This window comes from Neophocaena asiaeorientalis, unplaced genomic scaffold (assembly GCF_003031525.2).
Source record: "Neophocaena asiaeorientalis asiaeorientalis breed wild unplaced genomic scaffold, Neophocaena_asiaeorientalis_V1.1 scaffold78, whole genome shotgun sequence".
NCBI classification, from domain to species: Eukaryota; Metazoa; Chordata; class Mammalia; order Artiodactyla; family Phocoenidae; genus Neophocaena; species Neophocaena asiaeorientalis.
The window spans coordinates 18,816,509-18,834,187 of record NW_020175018.1 but is presented as its reverse complement, the minus strand read 5'-3'; the positions used below and the strand labels follow the sequence as shown (position 1 = coordinate 18,834,187).

The window sequence follows — 17,679 nt, the reverse complement described above, 5'->3', positions numbered from 1 at the left end:
AGTTTTGTGTGCATCTGTGACTGCCCTGAAGCCCTTACGATCCGCTTTTCCTGTTTCCAGTGTTAGATTGCTGAAAACTCCAGTTGCTCTTAAAACGCCATTGTTGAGAGGTGAAGTACAGGCTTAGCCCCTCTCTTTGGGTGAGCAGTGACGTGTGCAGGGTACCTTTGGTGACGGAGAGAGGTGCTAAGGCAGCCCCGCTTAACTGAGGAAGGCTGTGAGGACCCTGGCACTGGGACCCTGGGGTGGGCATGTCCCCAGCGTCGCAGCAGCCTCCCTCCAGCATGGACTTCAGCATCACTCCCTCAATGTGTGTTCTGGGGTTTGTGGGCCGCTGATCAGTGGGACACAGCCACGTACCAGGTGAGCCCCTTCGGGCTCCCAGGAGGGGCTCCGCCAGCCACATCTGTAGCTTGCTTTAGGGTCTCTGTGGCCGTCGCTTGGTGAGCTGGGGGCCGAGCCGAAGCTAGTCTTGTCTCCTCGGGGTTTTGTGGGTGTCTAAGTGTTCAGGCCCCTATTTCTTGCCCCCGTGGACCGGCCTCCTCTCTCTGCTGTGTGTCTCTCTCAGCTCCCTCTCGTTTACCTTGGAAGGAGGGAAGCAAGTGTACAATTCATACTTAAATCTTTAGGCTCTTGGGAAACGACGGCGCTGCTATTTTCACTTTTAAATCACTCTCCAGATGTTTCTAGACTAAGGAAGCAATTCGGGTAGCCACTAATGGCCAACAGGGCATTCTGTGTCAGAGCCGTGAGCCCGTTTGCGAGCACTTGGCGGGTCGGTGGTCGAGTGCTGGCCTCGGGGACCAGGTGCTGTGGCGTTTCCTTTGGCTTCCACCGTGGCCAGGGATTCTCTGGTTTCATCTCTGCTTTAATTTCTTAGCTAGTAAGAAAACCAGTAAATTCTTGGTGCGGCTTCGGGTGTCAGGTCCTGTGTTATTACTATCATGATTAATTGATCTGCTGTCTTGAAACAGTGTCTATGTTTTTTTCTTCCAGTGCGCTCATGGGAGCTTAGAAGACCCCAAGAGTGTGACCCATCACAAATTGATACACGCCGCTTCGGAGAGGGTGCTGAGTGACACCAAGACCCTCCTGGAGGAGAACGTCCAGGACGAAGGTAAGGGCGCCTCGCGGGCCGGGAGTGGGCCAGGGTGTGGCACCCTCAGCGAGGACGTCCCGAGTGGGGCTGAGCAGGGAGACGCGTCGGTGACACGGTTTCATTTTCTTTATTGAGACAAGTGTGCGCCCTGGAAGGAAACAGCAGACCCTGAGGCTGCGCGAGCAGCGCGCGTCTGAGAAACCAGATTGAACTTTGTTATTCTGTTTCCAAGCGAAACCAGGGTCCCCAGAGCTGCTGCAGGCTTTATTTTGGGGGCTGGAAAGTACAGCTGTGGCAGTCGTTTCAGACGTCTAGGAAGATGCTCTAACATACACACATGCATTTATTCACTCAGAGGTTTGTGTGTGGAGGCAAGCACGATTTTAATTGTGGGATTCCCTTAAGTAATCTGTTCTGGACATACTGGAATATCGTTTGCAGACCTCCCTAGTGTCTGGTTGGCAAGCCCAGAGCCAGCTGGGCGCTGACCACATTGTGGACTGTGGCCTCACCACACCCCAGGTGCTTAGCTCTGAGGGTGAGACCAGATGCTCCGACCTCACAGACTTTCAAAACAGAAAAGCCCTTAAAACGAGAATGCCGGGCCCCTCTGGTGACCCTCAGCCAGGTTCTTGCCAGGCCTGAGCCTGTAGGTGAGCAGGGCCGGCGGACGTGGGAGCCAAAGGGAGGCTGCGGCTTGTGTGGACGCTCCGTGGAAGAGGGGCCCAGAGGGGACCCCTGCTTTTCGGTCCTTGGGTCATCTGGCACCCTTTATGCCACTTTTATGGATGTGAGATAATAACCAGCACGGCGCACTTTTTTCCCAGATGTCTTATTGCTGATCAAAAAGCGTGCTCCAGCCCCACTCCCCAAGATGGCTGATGTCTCAGCAGAAGAAAAGGTGAGTTTCGGAGTTGGGAAGTGGATATCAATGTGAGGGGAGGTCTCCCACATTGAAGACGTGAAAAGAAACATCTGTACGCTGGTTGTCTGTGGACCCTGCCGGTCCCGTGGTCACAGGAGGCACGGTCATGGGGCTTTCTGTTGTGGCCGGTTGGCCAGTTGACCGACGCCTTTCCTGTTGGCTGGTCTCACGACCGGCTCTGCTTTGGGGGCTGCAGAGAGGAGATTGCGGCACGTTCTCGGGGTCGGGTTTAATCTTGAGCTCCCGTGCCTCCTCTCCTCAAGCAAGTCCTGACAGAAGAAAGTTAGGAAGTCGCTAAAGACCACCCACAAAGCAAGGAATACAGGTGCAGGGGCGGCAGTGAAGGCTCCTGGGAGCACCGGCCGTCGTGGAGTTGGTCCTTAGAGTTGCCACCTGGCTGAGTCTTCCCTCTGATGCAGGCGCCCTGGGGAGACTGTGCCGCTCGTTACCTGTGTAGTGGCCGCCCTGGAAGCTCGCTCCTCAGAAAGCCTGGTTTAGGAGGCTCATCTGTACGTGGAAGACTTACTCTGTCAACAGGCCTTTTTCTGCTCTGAGGCCAGATGCCCGGGACAGAGCAGTGCCATGCTGGGGGGCAGCCACGTGAACGCCCATCTTTCCTTGGCTCCAGGGGTAGAGTTTCTTACTTAACGCTTCAAAACGCCCAGGGGCATTCACCCCAGAGAAAGCAGGCCAGACTCTGGGCCGGGCCCCGGGCCTGGTGGCGGAACGAGCTATTTTGGGTCTCCTTTGGGACAGGCGGCCGGGAGGAGGCCCTTCTTATCTGCAGCCACACCTGCCTCGGCATGGCAGGCTGCGGGCACGGCTGCCCACTCCGTCGGGGCCTGCCCCTGAGTCAGCCCTGTTTCCCAGAACTGCTGGGTGGATCCAGTTCTCGGGTTACCATTTTGGTCGTTGGCAACAATGTGAACCTTGGTGACTGTGAACAGCGGGTTCCCATCACCACCACGGCTCTGGGTAACTTGCAGGGCTGTGGCCCTCACCTTTTTTTCTGTGCGTATTTGTAAAATGTAATATCGTAAAATGTTAATGTCCGTTTTTGTGAATTATTAATTTTTAAAGTCAAAGTAGCACGTGTATTTAGAACATCAAATAATACTACAGATATTCTAATAAAAGTCAGTAGCCTCCTATCCGTCCTGAGTCACGCGCTCGAAAGGCAACCACTTGTAATTCTTTCCACTGTGATTCTCTTTCTGATTTCTAAACAACGCGTCTTATTGTTATTTCTTGGATTCTCAACTTTAGACACTATTGGCTGCTGCTTGGTGGTCTGGGGAGCCCCTCCCCCAGCCTCCCCCCTAGCTCTTGCCACGAGTGTCAGATCATAACGTTGGTCAAAGATTCAGAGTCCCCATTGTTGTTACTATTATGTAAGTGTTGCCTTCTGCAGTGAGCGGCTTGCTACGGTTAGCTGTCCTTTCTTTACGTAGAATTTTGTTTTTCCTGGAGTCAGTAATTGCTTCCTTGTTTTGTTTGTTCTCTGTAGGCTTATCACTGGTATTTCAGATTCTGCACCAAAATTGATAAACCCCTCTGAAAACAGGGTCACAAGTGTGAGGCCATCTGCCGCTCCCACTTCCTGGAAGATGCCCCTCAGATCCGTCCGTCCACCCGCATGAGTTGTGCAGCCCGGGCTGGCCTGCCTTCCTCTGTGCGGGTCCTCCTGCATCCCCCGTGTCTGCGTGTTCCCTGACCGCAGGCCTGCCAGCTCGAAGCAGCCCCGGGTGGTGCACTGCTCACTGGGTCCACGGCGGGTGGGCTCAGCTGGGCCCTGAGCTTGGGAGTTGCTGTCAGGTCTGCTTCCCTCTCTGGAGGCTCTGTGGAGGCTCTGCTTCCAGCTCTTTCAGGGGTTTGGCGGAATCCAGTTCTTGTGGTTTGGAGGGCTGGGGCCCTGTTTTCCTGCTGGCTGTGAGCTGGCGCCACCCTCGGCTCCTGGAGGGCGTCTTCAGAGCCAGCCGCGGGAGGTCTCACGCGTTGGATCCCTCTTGCTTTGAAACTTGATGGCCAGAGTTAGCCCCGTCCTGATTCAGGGCTCGCCTGATTAGGTCAGGCCCACCGAGGGTCACGTCCTTCAGGTCGCCGTGCTGTGTGATGTGACCTAACTCCAGAGCGAAATCCACCCACCACAGGCCCAGGGTCGTGCAACCGTGATTGCCAGGGGCAGGGCTGTGGGGTGTCTTGGAGCCGTCTCCGCCTCGTGCCTGCCGTGGGGCTGAGCATCTTGCTCTTGACTTACTCTTGGTTCGCTGGGACCAGACCCCCTCCAGCCTCAAGGAAGGGCAGGAGGTCTGGAGGCCCTGCGTCCAGCGTTCGGTGGCTGCTGAGCGAGCGCCAGCTGCGTGCGCGATGGAGGTCTTGGCCCCGTCTCCAGGGTGTCTGTGTGGCAGGCGGGAGCCGGTCAGCTCTACTCTTCCCTCCTCTGCGTGGTCTGTTTCCTCCTCCCTGATTCCATCTGGAATTTCACGGCTCGCTTTGATGCACGTCTGTCCCCATTTGCTGTGCCTGGCACATGGAAGCTGGAGTTTCTGGAAGTTTTCTGGATTGTTTTGGTCGATTTTCCCCCCCGCGTTTTGTCTTTCCTCTTTCTGGACCTACTGTTGGCTGTCGGACCTGCTTTCTGAGAGATGTTTAAATTTCCCAGCTAGACGCCTGTTCTCAGGTTACCCGTCGTGGCGTCCTGTTGTGCTCCTGGCCCTCCGAGGGCTGTGTTACAGGGCTCTCTCTTTTCAAGCTCCTCTCCTTCCTTCACCCTCTCTTACTTTTCCTGCTTCTGTTTCGGTCTCTGTCGTTCACGTCACAGGTTTTCCTCACGTCCCCGTCAGAGGCCCTGGGAGGCTGCTCTGTGCCTGGCGGGTCGTGGCCGCCCCTCCTGCCCAGCGTCCCGGGAGCCGAGCGGCGTGGGGCTAGGACAGCGCCCCTGCTCCTTGACTCCTTGGCTTGGGCTTCTCGGCTCCAGTGGCTCGCTCCCCTCCCTGCCCCGCCCCCTCCGGCGTGGCCCTCGGGCCCTGGGCTCGGCCGGCCGTCCTCCCCGCACTCATCCTTCCAGCTGTCCTTCCAGCTGTTTGCCGTCCTCTGAGAATTCGGTGCTGTCTCTCCCAGTTGTATTTCCTTTGTTCTTTTTGTTTCTGCCATCTCTGTTCCTTCGTCGTCGCATGCGGGGCTTCCAGAAGGAGCAAAGGTGAGTGCGTGTTTTCGGCCAGTCTGCGTGGTCCTCTGCAATCACCCGCCCGGCCGTCACTCCCATGTGATGGTCATTCTGTGGCCACAGGAGACAGTGTCTGTCTTCCCTGTGTCCCGCACGGCCACGCTCCAGCGCCAGCAGGCCGCGATTGTGTCCCCTGTGTGTCCCTGAGGCCGTGCACAGAACTCTCCAGAAGCCTCCCTGCTCATCAAGGGGTATATGGCTCCAGCTCCCAAGGACACTCGTGCTTTCCCTGGTTAGAGCTCTTTACTCAGCAAACATGATCTGGCCTTTTGCTGCTCTTTACTCATTTCCGACTTTCCATTTACTTTTCTGTGTTAGAAAAAACAAGAGCAGAAAGCCCCGGATAGAGATGCTATCTTCCGAGCCACCGCCGACCTGCCTTCCTACGACATGGACCGGGCCGTGGTGCAGACCAACGTGAGAGACGTGAGTGCCCGCAGGGCCTGTGGCCACCGCCTGGGAGCCTTTGCCACCGCGTGGGGCTGCGGGAGTTCCCGGAAGCCCCTGGGGAGCTGGGCGAAGGGGACACAGGAGCTCTGTGCACTGTTTTGGAGCTTCTTGTAAACAAGTTAATTCAAAATAAAAAGTTTGAAAAGACATTGAAAGGCAGGACTGGAAGGATAGATACTGTGGGAAAAATGTTAGTTTTGTCCTGAGTTTGGTAAAAAGCTTCCAGAGGGAAATCTGACTCTTGTTTATCGTGGGTCGGAAGGTTCTGCGTTAGCAAGGCTGGGTGTTTCCAGTGCTCCGGAGGGAGGGCCGGGCAGGAGCGGGGCGGCCGCCCCCGGGACCGAGGGCCAGTCGGATGTCTCTGCCTCACGCTGGTTCGCTTCAGGAACGCGCCTCTCCGGGGTCTCTTCCAGAGAGTTCCTCGTTGATCAGGGCATTGGAACCCGGGCACACCTGTTTCTTCCCAGCCTGTGTGTGTGTGTGTGTGTGTGTGTGTGTGTGTCTCTCGCGATGGCCGACACTTACGGGGGTTGGGGGAGGGAGCTGGCGGGGGGCGGTTCTGATGACAGTCCCAGCAGCCCTGCTTTTTGAGAGGATGAATTGGCTGCAGGTGAAAATTAGAGACCTGTGTCTGTGGAGCCCGTGGAATCAGTCACTTTTCTTCAGTGAAGCCAAAGGAGGGCTCTCAGCTCACCTGGTGACCAGTGGGCCAGACGCCTTCCTCGTGGGCTGGAGGGCTGAGTGACATCACCAGGTGTTGGTGTGTCTGTGTCACCGGCGGGAGGCCGTGTCACTCTGTACCAGCCAGAGCCTCTCCTTCCCGCCCTCCTGAGACACTCCGTTCCTGTTCTCCTCGGTTATCTGGACATCGCGTGACTCACAGATCTGGAATTTTAGGACAGGGCACGTCATCTCAGATCCAAGTAGCTGTGTTGGGCATCTTTTCCTCTCTCTGCAGTTCCAGACGGAGCTCCGGAAGATCTTGGTGTCTCTCATCGAGGTGGCACAGAAGTTGCTGGCGCTGAACCCGGACGCGGTGGAATTATTTAAGAAAGCAAACGGTAGGAGCGAGCCCCAGGGTGGACGCTCACCCTCGGCCGTTCCCTGCACCTGGAAAGGGCCAGTGGGTGGAGGCTTGGTGAACCGCTCTCCCCGCCGTCCCGTGTTGACGCAGGCGACAGCCGATGGTCCCCTTGCGGCTTTTCTGAGCTGTGAGAGACTTGCCGCAAACGCCTGGTGCTCAGACACTGTGGCGGCCCCCCCAAGGGGCTCGGGCGAGCACCCCTCGCGCGGCCGGGCGCTGCCTGAGGCCCTCACAGTGCCGTGTCTTGCCCGCAGCCATGCTGGACGAGGACGAGGACGGCCGTGTGGACGAGGCGGCCCTGCGGCAGCTCACAGAGATGGGCTTTCCCGAGAGCAGAGCCGTGAAGGCCCTGCGGCTAAACCAGTACGTGCTCCCTCGCCACACACGGCAGGCTTGGTCTTGTGGGGTCCCCCGTGGGACCCAAACCCTTTGATTGAATTGTTTCCAATACGTGTGAGTGAGTAAAGAGGACCTGAAATGCATGTCCCGGAAGTAACGTGACTGGGCATCTCCAGGTGTTCCAGGGCAGTTGGAAATCGACTCACGTACTGGGAACGTGACGTATGATGGTGGTTCTGTGCGTTTCACTGGGCTGTTGTTTTATGGGAACTCAAATCGAATCCTGCTCACAGCAGGGCCGTGGTCAACTCCAGAAGTTTATGTGGTGGTGTCCTCAACAGTCCCCTGTAGTCTCCTGTTTCTAGTTACTTGCTCTTCGTTTATGTTCAGATCTGAAATAAATCATCTGTAACTGACGGATGGTCAGTGGGCTGTGTTCTTCTTTGCTTTGGACCCAAACTCTCGGGTGTACCTCCCGGGTTTGGTTTCCTTTACTTTGCCCGTGGGTTTCCGTGTTCTGGCCGGAGCCTCAGGGCAGTTTGGGGCAGGGCCAGAGGTCCAGACATGCCAGTTCCTCATTACAGGGGTCGGCAGCTCGTGGTAGGGAAGCCATGAAGTCCGAGAGGCTTTTCTTGGGGAAACAAAGGCCCTGGTTCCCTGGCCTGGGGGTGCTGCACAGAGCCCGTCTTACCTTGCAGCATGTCGGTGCCCCAGGCCATGGAGTGGCTAATCGAGCACGCGGAAGACCCCACCATAGACACGCCGCTTCCAGGCCCGGCCTTGCAGGGAGAGGCGGGCGCCGAGGCCGCCCCTGCCGCTGCCGCCGGGACCAGCGCGGAGGGTGAGGAGGACAGAGACGAGCTGACGGAGATCTTCAAGAAGATCCGGAGGAAAAGGGAGTTCCGCGCAGACGCCCGGGTACGTGTTGACGGGCCTGGGTCGGGCAGGTAGAGGTGCTGGTCGGGCTCCCGAGGCCGCGTCGTGCAGAGGAAGCTGCCGCCACGTTGGCGACCTCAGGCTGAGCCGCCGGCCCTGTAGGAAGCGAGGCGGGGGGAGGAGTCTGCAGACAGGCCTGGGGCCCCTTGAGTCCCCGGGTTCAGCTTGAAGTTTTCCTCACTGGCATCCAGGTGGCTGTGTTTTCCTCCGAACAGTTAGTCCACACGCCTGGCATCTTCTGAAAAACTCGCGATCGGGTCCTGTCCGTATTATAAGTGTCCTCGTGCCGAGGGGTTGGTCCGGGGTGCTGCCCAGAGACTGGAGGGTCACCCGCCCACCTCGGGGACCGTCTTGTGAGCGGGGAGGCTGGTCAGGCTGCCGGCCACCAGGTAACGCGGCGTCTGTGGGGTTCAGGGGCCCGGGGTCCCGGTGCCTCTGGCTGTACTTGGCCAGCTGCCCTTATGTGCATCCGTACGGCCTCCTCTTCACCGTCACTTCGTGTTTGATGCTTTCGCGTCGCCCTGTTCTTTGTCACTGTCTCTTCTGTCATTAGGTGTAATTTTAATTGAACCTTCTTGGCTGTTTCTCATATTTCGAGGATGTTCTGTTTTTTTCAGATCATAGCTCTGTCTGCTCCAGGCGTTAGGGCTCCGATTCTTCGTGTCCTCCTGATTCTGCCTGTGGCCTGGTTTTCTCAGGGTGTGATACCTCATCGTGGGCTCACCTGTGGGCTTGTGTTTCCGTGGGACTCCCCAGTGGCCGGGCTGTGGGGTGCCCTCTGTGGTTGATTCAGAGTTTGCTTCTGCGGGGTTGAGCGGGACCCCGAGCCAGGGGCCAGCTTTCGTGCCAACCATCCGGCAGGGCTCCTGGGCCATGCGGAGTGTGACCCACGGCGCTGCGGTGTGGGTCTTCCCCTGCCCCTCTCTCTGGGGATGCAGACCCTGCTCAGGGTCCTGGTTTGAAGCTCCAGCCCCCTGCCTTGCATGGTCCTGCCTTGCACGGACCCGAGGTCGGTGTCCTGTGTGTGATGTCAGGCCCCAGCCCCACGCCAAGGAGACCTGTGCCCGCCATCCCCCCAGGGCACACCCTCTGGGAGGCTAGTTTGTTGTTCCTTTGTTTCTGGTTCTTCGGGATTTTCCCTTTTTGAGTTCTGCTATGTGTTCAGAAGTACCTGTGTTACTTTAGTCCCGAGTTTCCCGGTCCTGAAGGAAGTGTATCTCGTTGGCTTAGTCTTTTGGGGAACCCAGCCCAGGTCTGGCACATGGCCCCTGTTCGGGAAGGGCAGCCTCTCTGTGGGTGGGTCCTTGTGCTGTCGGGCTCCACGCTTTCTCCCGTGGAGGTCCTGCGTGGGCCTCGTCGGGGCTGCTGCCGGGTAGTTCACGGTCTTGGTCACCGACTTAAAGGCCTTTCCTCCTCCGGGTGTCCTTCTTGACCATCTTAACATGCTCATTTTCCCAAAAGGGTGTCGAGGCTTGAGGGACTATAGGGCCTTTGATCCTGTACCAGTCAGGGGGATGGGCCGATAAGGATCCAGACGTTAGTTTAGATCCTGGGGAGACTGGATCGGACAGCAGGGCTTGGACTTGAGACCCAAACAGACGTTTTGCTGCCTTGCACCCCCTGCTCCTAACAGCCCCCCCAGCACCCCCCCAGCTGTAGGCAGGACAGTGACCGTGCAGGGCCTGTGGGCGCAGGTTCCCTCTCCCAGTGCTGGGAAGACAGGCGGGCGGAGCATCTGGAATCACCCCCAGATGTCCTGGGGCATCATTTCCTGGGCTGAGACAGAAGTCTGGAGAGAGGATGGTTTTTATTGAAGCCAGTGGCAAAGGCTGTCCTATCCTGGGTTTCAGAGTAGATTCCGGGCGATTTTATGTGACCTTGATATCAAAATACTACCACGTGGTGGGCTCTGCGCCCAGCGATTGCTCACGGGGCCCTGGAGACAGGAAGCGGCCCCGGCAGGCAGAGGAAGTGGATCCTAAGCAGAAAGTGCTGACTGTGAAGAGCTCACCGCACGCCGCTTGCTCCAGCCGAGCGCCCTTCCCGACCAGCCCGCAGCTGCTGCCGCTTCTGCTGGGCTCTCTTTGAAACAGTCCAGGCCGACTGCACAGTGCACGGGGTGGATGGGGCCGGCGGCGTGAGGCCAGCCGACATCCGTGCGACAGCTGGGGGCAGATGACGTCAGGACCTTAAAGGGCACGGTCCGACCTTCCGGGAATTAAGAGAATCCTTTGAAACTTTGATGGAGGCTTTACCTTTTTGGGCAGAGTTGAGCCTTTCACAGGTTGTGGAATAAGTCAAGGATAAAGTGAAGGAATGCGTCGTTATGTGACTTTGTCCGAAAGGTGTTCCCTCCGAAAAGCAGCGTGTGTTGGGCTTGCAGCTTCAATTTGGTTAAACACGGTCAGAATTAATTTTAGTTTTTTTTTTTTAAAGATAAAGTGTGTCACAAATCACTGACATTCTTGTCTCCGCTCAAATGGGCACTGCTGATGTGAGCTTTCTCTGACACGCTCGTCCTGGATGACGAGCCCTCTGGAATAGGGTGCGCGAGGTTGTGGGGACAGGTCTACCCAGACAGTCACGGGGACACACCTAGAAGGACCTGGGGTGGGAAGGCGAGCCTCTGGCCGAGAGCAGGTGCGCCTTCCACCTCCCGGCTCCGTCCCTCTGTCGTTCAGAAAACCAGGAAGTGTTTCAGCAGAGCTGTAGGGAAACAGCGTCTTGAGAGAGAAAACCCCACGGTGTTGCTTTAAGACATCCCCTGCCAAGGTGCTGCTTGTGAGACGTGGCTCACCCCCACAGCCTTGCTGCCGGGGCCCCCGTGAGCACGGCACTGAGGCCTGCGGCTTCTCCTCTAGGCCGTCGTTTCCCTGATGGAGATGGGATTCGATGAAAAGGAAGTGATAGACGCCCTCAGAGTGAGCAACAACCAGCAGAGCGCCGCCGTGAGTACAGGCCGCACCCGGGGCGCCGCGTGTGTCCCGAGCGCTGTGTGTTGGGTCACCTTCCCGTGCAGTCCGTTACTTTGCTTTTGAAGCGAAACAATGGGTAGATGGTTCAAACAGTATCACGTTTTTAAATATTGAGAAAATTCTGGGCTTTGCCTTTCAGAAAAACGTACATGTCCTGCGGGTGACTGTGTTACACCCTGTGCACACGCGCCCGCGGCCGATGGAGAGCTGCCTGGGGAGGGGCTGGGGGCGACAACTTGGTGCGCTTGAGGGCATAGAGCCAGTCTGGCCCACAGGAACCAGGGAGGCGAGGTGGGCCTGTGCTTTAGCCGTTCCTCACTCACTGATGAGCTGGGAGGCGCTCGCTCAGGCCCAGGGCCGCTTCCCGCGGACACAGCCCAGGTGTGCGGTGCGTGTCTTAACCTCTTCTCCCGGCGCTCGGGCGGGTGAAGCTGGCGCCCGGTTCAGGGCCTGGAGAAGCTGCAGCCGTTACGTTGCGCTGCGGTGCCAGGATCTGCCAGCGAAGCCAGGCTGGTGCTTCCTATGTGCGGCCCGTCCTGACATGTGTAGCAGCTGAGTCTGGGATGGGCTGGCTTTCCTGTCAAGGCCCCTGCCGGTCAGCGCAGCCCTGGGAGCCGACCGGGAGCCCTGGCTGCAGCGTTTGGGTTGATGGGGTCTGGAGGGCGCTAACAGCTGTTCCTCTTGTGTTCGCAGTGCGAGTGGCTGCTGGGAGACCGCAGGCCCTCTCCTGAGGAGCTGGACAAGGGCATCGACCCCGACAGCCCTCTGTTTCAGGCCATCCTGGATAACCCCGTGGTGCAGCTAGGCCTGACCAACCCTAAAACCCTACTAGGTGTGTGCCTTCTCTCTGCTTGTGCAGGGGCGGGACCTGCCTGCCGCATGGATGTCGCCGGGCGATACCACAGCCGCCACGCCCAGCAGCTGCCCCTGCAGGGCCCCTGGCGGCTGCAGCCTGAGTCACCGCAGGGCCCGGAAATCAGGTCGTGCTCGTGGTGTGACAGCCTCTTGTGCGGTGACTCCATTCACGGTGTGAAGAACCAGTTAGAGTGGGTTATCTAGTCTGGGAGAGTGTAGCCAGCACCCAGCAGCTTAGGGCCGTGTGTGAGGGGCTGCTGGTTGATTGTAGCTCTTACTCTCTGTAAGGGTTTCTTTGGCATTTGTTTTGACTGTGAGATATAATACACATTCAAAAGCGTACATAATTTTTGTAACTTTGAAGAGTAATAATAAAACTAACAACCGTGTTCCTGCCACTCAACTTCAGCCTAGGGTCCCTGGGGCGCCCCCCGCCCCCTGCTGCGGTGGCCACGCGAGCGTTTGCCTCTCCTCTGCTTCCTCGGCCGCGTTGCCGCGGGTGTCTGTGTGCTCAGACCATTCAGTTGCCGCCTTTTGTGTTCTGGGCCAGCTGCTGGGACCGACCTTCCGCAGGGCCGTAAAGTACTTCATTGCGTGGGTGACGTCAGTACCGTGGCTGACTGCGCTGCGCTGCTGCCCGGCGGTGCCTGCGTGGCTTCCTGGCCTGCGGGCTGCTCTGTGCGCTCCCATGGCCGCTCCCGTTGCAGGACGGTTTCCGCAGGCCTTGTGCCCGGGCCGGGCTGGCGGGGCCCAGGCGTGTTAGCTCAGCCCTGCCGCCGGCCCTCCCAGAGCAGCCGCCCAGGAGGCACAGGTGCTTCTGCGTGCTTGGCTATTTCCCTGGTCTCTAAGGCCCAGCCCCTTTCAGAAGTTCCAGCCTCTTCTAGGGCCTCCGCTGGGAAAGGCCTTCTGCCTGACGTGCGGCTGCTTTCCCTGTTGGGTTGTCTTCTTATCGCTCAGAAACTTCTTCATGCCTGCCACGCACTGATCCTTTAATCCTCAAGATCCTTTAGATCTCAAAGATCATTCGTCGGTTTCTGACTTCTTTATCACTTTGATGAACAGATATTCTGTATTTTAATGCAGCTGAACGTGTCGGTTTCATTGACGATGTCAATCTTTAAAGAAGGCCCTCTGATCCCAAGGTCAGGAAGACCTTCACCTTTATCTTTTTCTAGTAGTTTTAAAGTTTCTTATTGAAGTCTGTGATCTACCTGGAGGTGTGTGTGGCATAAAGTAGGGGATTTTTCTCTTTGTACCCAAATTCTGTACTTCAGTGATGTGTCTTATCGCGAGTTTATTTTCGTTCTTGGTACCAGGCGCACGGCAGTCCTTTCCACACCGAGAGCATATCTTCCCGCCCTCCGGCTCCTCGGCCACCTCGGGAGATTCACATATGCTGCCTGGGGTCTGTCCAAAGCCTTTTCTAAAGCGATTCTTTTAGTACCTGACCATTGAGTGTGTGATTTGCTGTAGGCTTTTTTTTTTTAATTTCTGAAGATATAATTGGTCAGATTAAGGAAGTTCCCCTTTCCCTCCAGTTTAGACGCTAAGAGTTCTTAATCATGGAGAGGTGGTCAGTTTTCACTGGATGCTTTTTCCATATCTATTGAGATGACCGTGTGGTTTTACATCTGCTAAATTGAGTTTCTCCCATTTCTAAAACAAACCACACGGAGTGAGTGCCACCCAGTCTGCAGGCTCTGAGTCGGTGACCTGGACACACACTGGCCCAGGGTCCTGCCCCCTCAGGCCCCAGGTCCCAGGCCTCCTGCAGTCGCCAAGTCCTGGCCTGGAGAGAATGACCTGCCTGTGAGGTCACCGGCCTATGGGCACCCCTGCAGCTACACACTTCTCTCAAGACATTTCCGGTAGGATTTTTAATGACCTTTATCTCTTCAGATGAAGTACAGTAGTCATTATAGAACATTTGGAGAAGCGCAGAAAAGCGTGAAGAAGTGGAAGTCACCTCTCCCTCGTCGGCGGGTTTCCTTCTGGTGGTCCCGCGGGGTCTGGAACAGATGCAGCCACGCTGCGGGGCAAGTTTATTGTGCTTATTTTCTCATCCCGTTTGATGCCTTTTCTCTTGGTGCACTTTTTACTCTTTTAAAAATGAGATTTTAGCGGTACAGGTGTTTCAGTCTATAGATCTGCCACGTTATTTAACAAATACTGTTCCCCTGTTTCTGGTCATTTAGATTGTTTCTCGTTTTGTTGCTTTTGAACCTACTCCACCTACTCTTTGGGTGCAGCTCCCGTTCCCTAAGGACAGGTAGCTCTAAGTCAGATGACCCGGTCAAAGAATACAGACGTTTAAGCTCTTGGTGACGTCCTGACAGCTGACGGGGCCTGTGTCCGGCTGAGGTGCCCGCGCTCACCACCACCCCTCGCACAGGGACCCAGAGGCTCCGTCTCTTCCTTTGTTTTTCCTCCAGCCGTTGGTGTTCGCTCACCCGTCCCCTCTGCACCGTCCATCCGTCCTGTTTCAGCTGCCTTCTTGACCTTTGACCTTAGGGCTGTGTTTACGGCTCTTTATACGTTGGGAGCATCCTTCGTCGCACGCCGCACTTTTCATTTTTGATGCACGAGACGTGCAGAAGAAAGTCCTTCCTCAGATACATCTTCATCTCTGGATTTTCATACTTAATGCTTTTTTCATCGTTTTGTGCAGCTCTCTCCTCCTTCTGGAATTACTTTTGCCAAACCCGCTATATTTCGTTCTCTCAGATGTCACGTCATCTTTCTGGATTCTCTTTCTGATATTTTTAACTGGTTTGCAGAGGATTTTAATCAGGAGGGCTTGGTGGGGGGGGGGGCGCGTCAGGTCGTAAACGTAATGAAATCAGACTTTCATGCTGAGCCCTGCGGTGAGGCCCTGTGGCCCTGAGCAGCTGTGAGCACCTTGAATAAATGCTTCCCGTGAAGCCCATAAACTTGGGACCACTTTCACCGACATGGTTCGACGTGGGCCAACGTGACAAGGTCTGGCATAGAGCCGTGCTTCCCAGACATGAGGGCGACCGTCCGCCCTGCGGTCGCTGGGGAGTCTCCACCAAGTCGGCCGGCGTGTGTCTGGGCTGTAGAGCTGTTTGCTGGGGGCACCTCTGTTTGTGGGCGGACATTTTATGGAAGTGTTTAGAAATTCAAAGTTTTCATTACAAAGAACTGCTCGTTTTTAATGCGCTAGTTTTTTTTTTTTAAGTCATTCCTTAACATTGAACATTCTGATTTTTCCAATCAGGTATTATTAAATTGGCAACGGTATCCTTATGTAAGTCTTTTCTGCATTTGACTGTTTTGTCAGAGTAGGACTGGAAGTGGAGTTACTGAGTCACAGGCTGTCACTATTTTAAGATTCCCGGTAGCTGGTGCCAAACTGCTTTCCAGAATCGCTGTGCCCGTGAGCGCGCGGGCACGCCGCCCCACCCTGCCAGCAGCAGTGCCCTGTGTCAGCTCCCTTGATCAGCAGACTAGACGCTGTCGGATGGCGGCTAGAAGGGGTTTCTGGGCCCCTGGCTGTAGAGGACGTCCCCTTTAGTTCCTGCAGCCCCATGTCCGGGTCTGTGGGGTGCGGTCCCTCAGGCAGCCCCGTCGTGTCCCCGCAGCATTCGAAGACATGCTGGAGAGCCCGCTGAACAGCACCCAGTGGATGAACGACCCCGAGACGGGCCCAGTCATGCTGCAGATCTCCCGCATCTTCCAGACCCTGAACCGCACGTAGGCCGCGTGCTCCAGCCGCCGGGCCCAGGAGGGCGGCCTCTTACTTCCCAGCCGAGGGCGGGGAAGAGCGGGCAGACCCCGGGGTGCCCCGGGCTGGGGAGGGGGGAAGGGCGGGCCGGAGGGGCCCCACCCTGGGTGTTGGGCGCCCAGGCCACACTCGCGCTTGGACTCTCGGCCCTGCCTCTGGCCTCTGACAGTGTTTACAGACAAGGTCGTCACCCCGGGAAGGGGTCACCTCCCTCCAGTGTCCCTCTGGGCTCTTGAAACGCTACTTGAATTGACCTGTAGGCGCTGCTTGTAGAGTCCACTTGTTATTTGAAAGATGGCATGTTTCAATCCAAAGTGTTAACGTCAGGGGTACTAACTTAAGTAGAAGAGCTCGCAGACGACTTTTCTGTAATAAATAAATTCCCCTTTTCCAATTTTCTGTCTCGGTCTTATTTCAGTGCCAGAGAGGAAGCGGCGTGCGTCCTGGTGACGTTCGCACTCTCGACACAGAGCACGCGCACCTCCTCACCCGGGATGCTTGCTGCCGCCCCGCTGACGCTTTCTTGGCAGACTCGCATGTCTTACTTGGAGTCGAGGGACCGTGCCGTCACCTAGCCGGCCTGCGTTCCCGAGTCTCCGACGGTGGAAGCTGAGTGCCACAGGGACTTGCCCTGCCTGTCTCTGGCCGCCGTTTTTTTAAAACATTATCTGTGTTTTTAAATGAGAAACCAGCCGCGCCATCCGGGGGGCTGGCCTGGTGCGCGCCAGTGCGGACATGTGTGGGTGCGGATGGGCCTCAGACTCACCGAGGGCACCTTCTTTCCTGGCAGATGTTTAAGGGGGTCCCTTGGTTAGAAAAGATCAGTGCACAGGTCAGAGCCCCCTTCTCAGACGCCCGTGCACTGGCCACTCATTTTGGTCAAAGAAATCCTGTCCCTTTGACTCCCCTGGACGGCCAGCCTCCTGCAGACACAGTTCCACGTTGCTTCTTCCAGGTTGGAGGGAGGGGACCGTGGTAGCTAGGCGTCTCCCGGGCGGCTGGCAGCCCGCCTGGGCTCTTCCTTCTATGACGTTTCCTTCCCCGTGTCGGGCCCCTCGCTGCGGCCGCCCTGGGCCCACCGCACCCGCCTGCAGGGGGACACCTGTGATGAGCCAGCCCATGGCCCTGCGGTCTGATGCCCTTCACCATGGTTCCTGGAGGACCTCTTCTTCCTGTGCGCCTCACGTGGGTCTCAGGCGGCCCCTGGCGGTGTGGGAAAGATGCCCAAGGGGGGGGGCCTCTGCAGCCAAGGCCTGCATGCGGTCCAGGGAGCCTGGGGTTGGAGGCTTGTGTCCTGGTTGGGGGGTGGGGTACTGCCCGCGGGCGGGAGCCTGGGGGCATGGTGATGGTGGGGCAAGTGGGCTTTGCAGCCCTTAGGACTCACACTCCCTTTATAACAAATACCCTTGAATGCCTCCTTTACTGTCTGTGGTGAAATTCCCAGAAACTATAACCTAATTACATGCCTAGTTTAAAAAGTCACTTTAATGCCATAACAGGAACAGGAGATCCTCAGGTACAGCTGTTGCAGAAGGAGAAGATGAAGTTGTCCATTCCTTATAGAGCAGTCCCTCTGCTCTTGGTGGTTAACACATTCAGGCCACGACAAACGTGGAATTCTGACTCTCATACTGGGGAGGATTTGCCACTGGTGACTGACTCAGGAGGGGCCTCGGGGCTTGACAAAGTCACCAACGCTGCAAAGTAAATTTTCCCCGTGATTTACGCAGCAGTGGCATTCCTAGAAAATTCCTAGAATTAAAGAGTGTGTGTGACTGACGAAATGGTCACACGTTGAGGTGTGGGGAGGTCATTTTGGCTCATATGTGATTTGGCTTGAACTTATGGCCTCTCAAACATGCGCTTCTGCTTTAACCACTGAAGAAAAGGATGCATTTGACAATCAAAATGGAGTCACTGTGGTTCAGGCTTCGAGGATGGAGCTGGGGGCCGTTGTGGATGTGGTTTCAGACAGTTCCTGCTTCACTGAGAACTTGAATTTTTCTTTTCTAAAAAATATTTACTTATTCGTTCGGCTGTGTTGG

General features: G+C 56.6%; 1 protein-coding gene across 1 annotated transcript in view; it reads left to right on the top strand.

Moving 5' to 3' along the window:
- Positions 1–16,028, top strand: part of UBAC1 (UBA domain containing 1) — a 17,586-nt gene extending 1,558 nt beyond the window's left edge. The window contains exons 2-10 of the mRNA XM_024762420.1: positions 997–1,117; positions 1,927–2,000; positions 5,569–5,676; positions 6,659–6,761; positions 7,039–7,147; positions 7,822–8,041; positions 10,921–11,007; positions 11,728–11,866; positions 15,492–16,028. Coding sequence (XP_024618188.1) covers positions 997–1,117; positions 1,927–2,000; positions 5,569–5,676; positions 6,659–6,761; positions 7,039–7,147; positions 7,822–8,041; positions 10,921–11,007; positions 11,728–11,866; positions 15,492–15,607 — 1,077 coding nt within the window. The 3' untranslated portion in view covers positions 15,608–16,028. The remainder of the gene's footprint in view (positions 1–996; positions 1,118–1,926; positions 2,001–5,568; positions 5,677–6,658; positions 6,762–7,038; positions 7,148–7,821; positions 8,042–10,920; positions 11,008–11,727; positions 11,867–15,491) is intronic.
- The last annotated feature ends 1,651 nt before the right edge of the window (positions 16,029–17,679 follow it).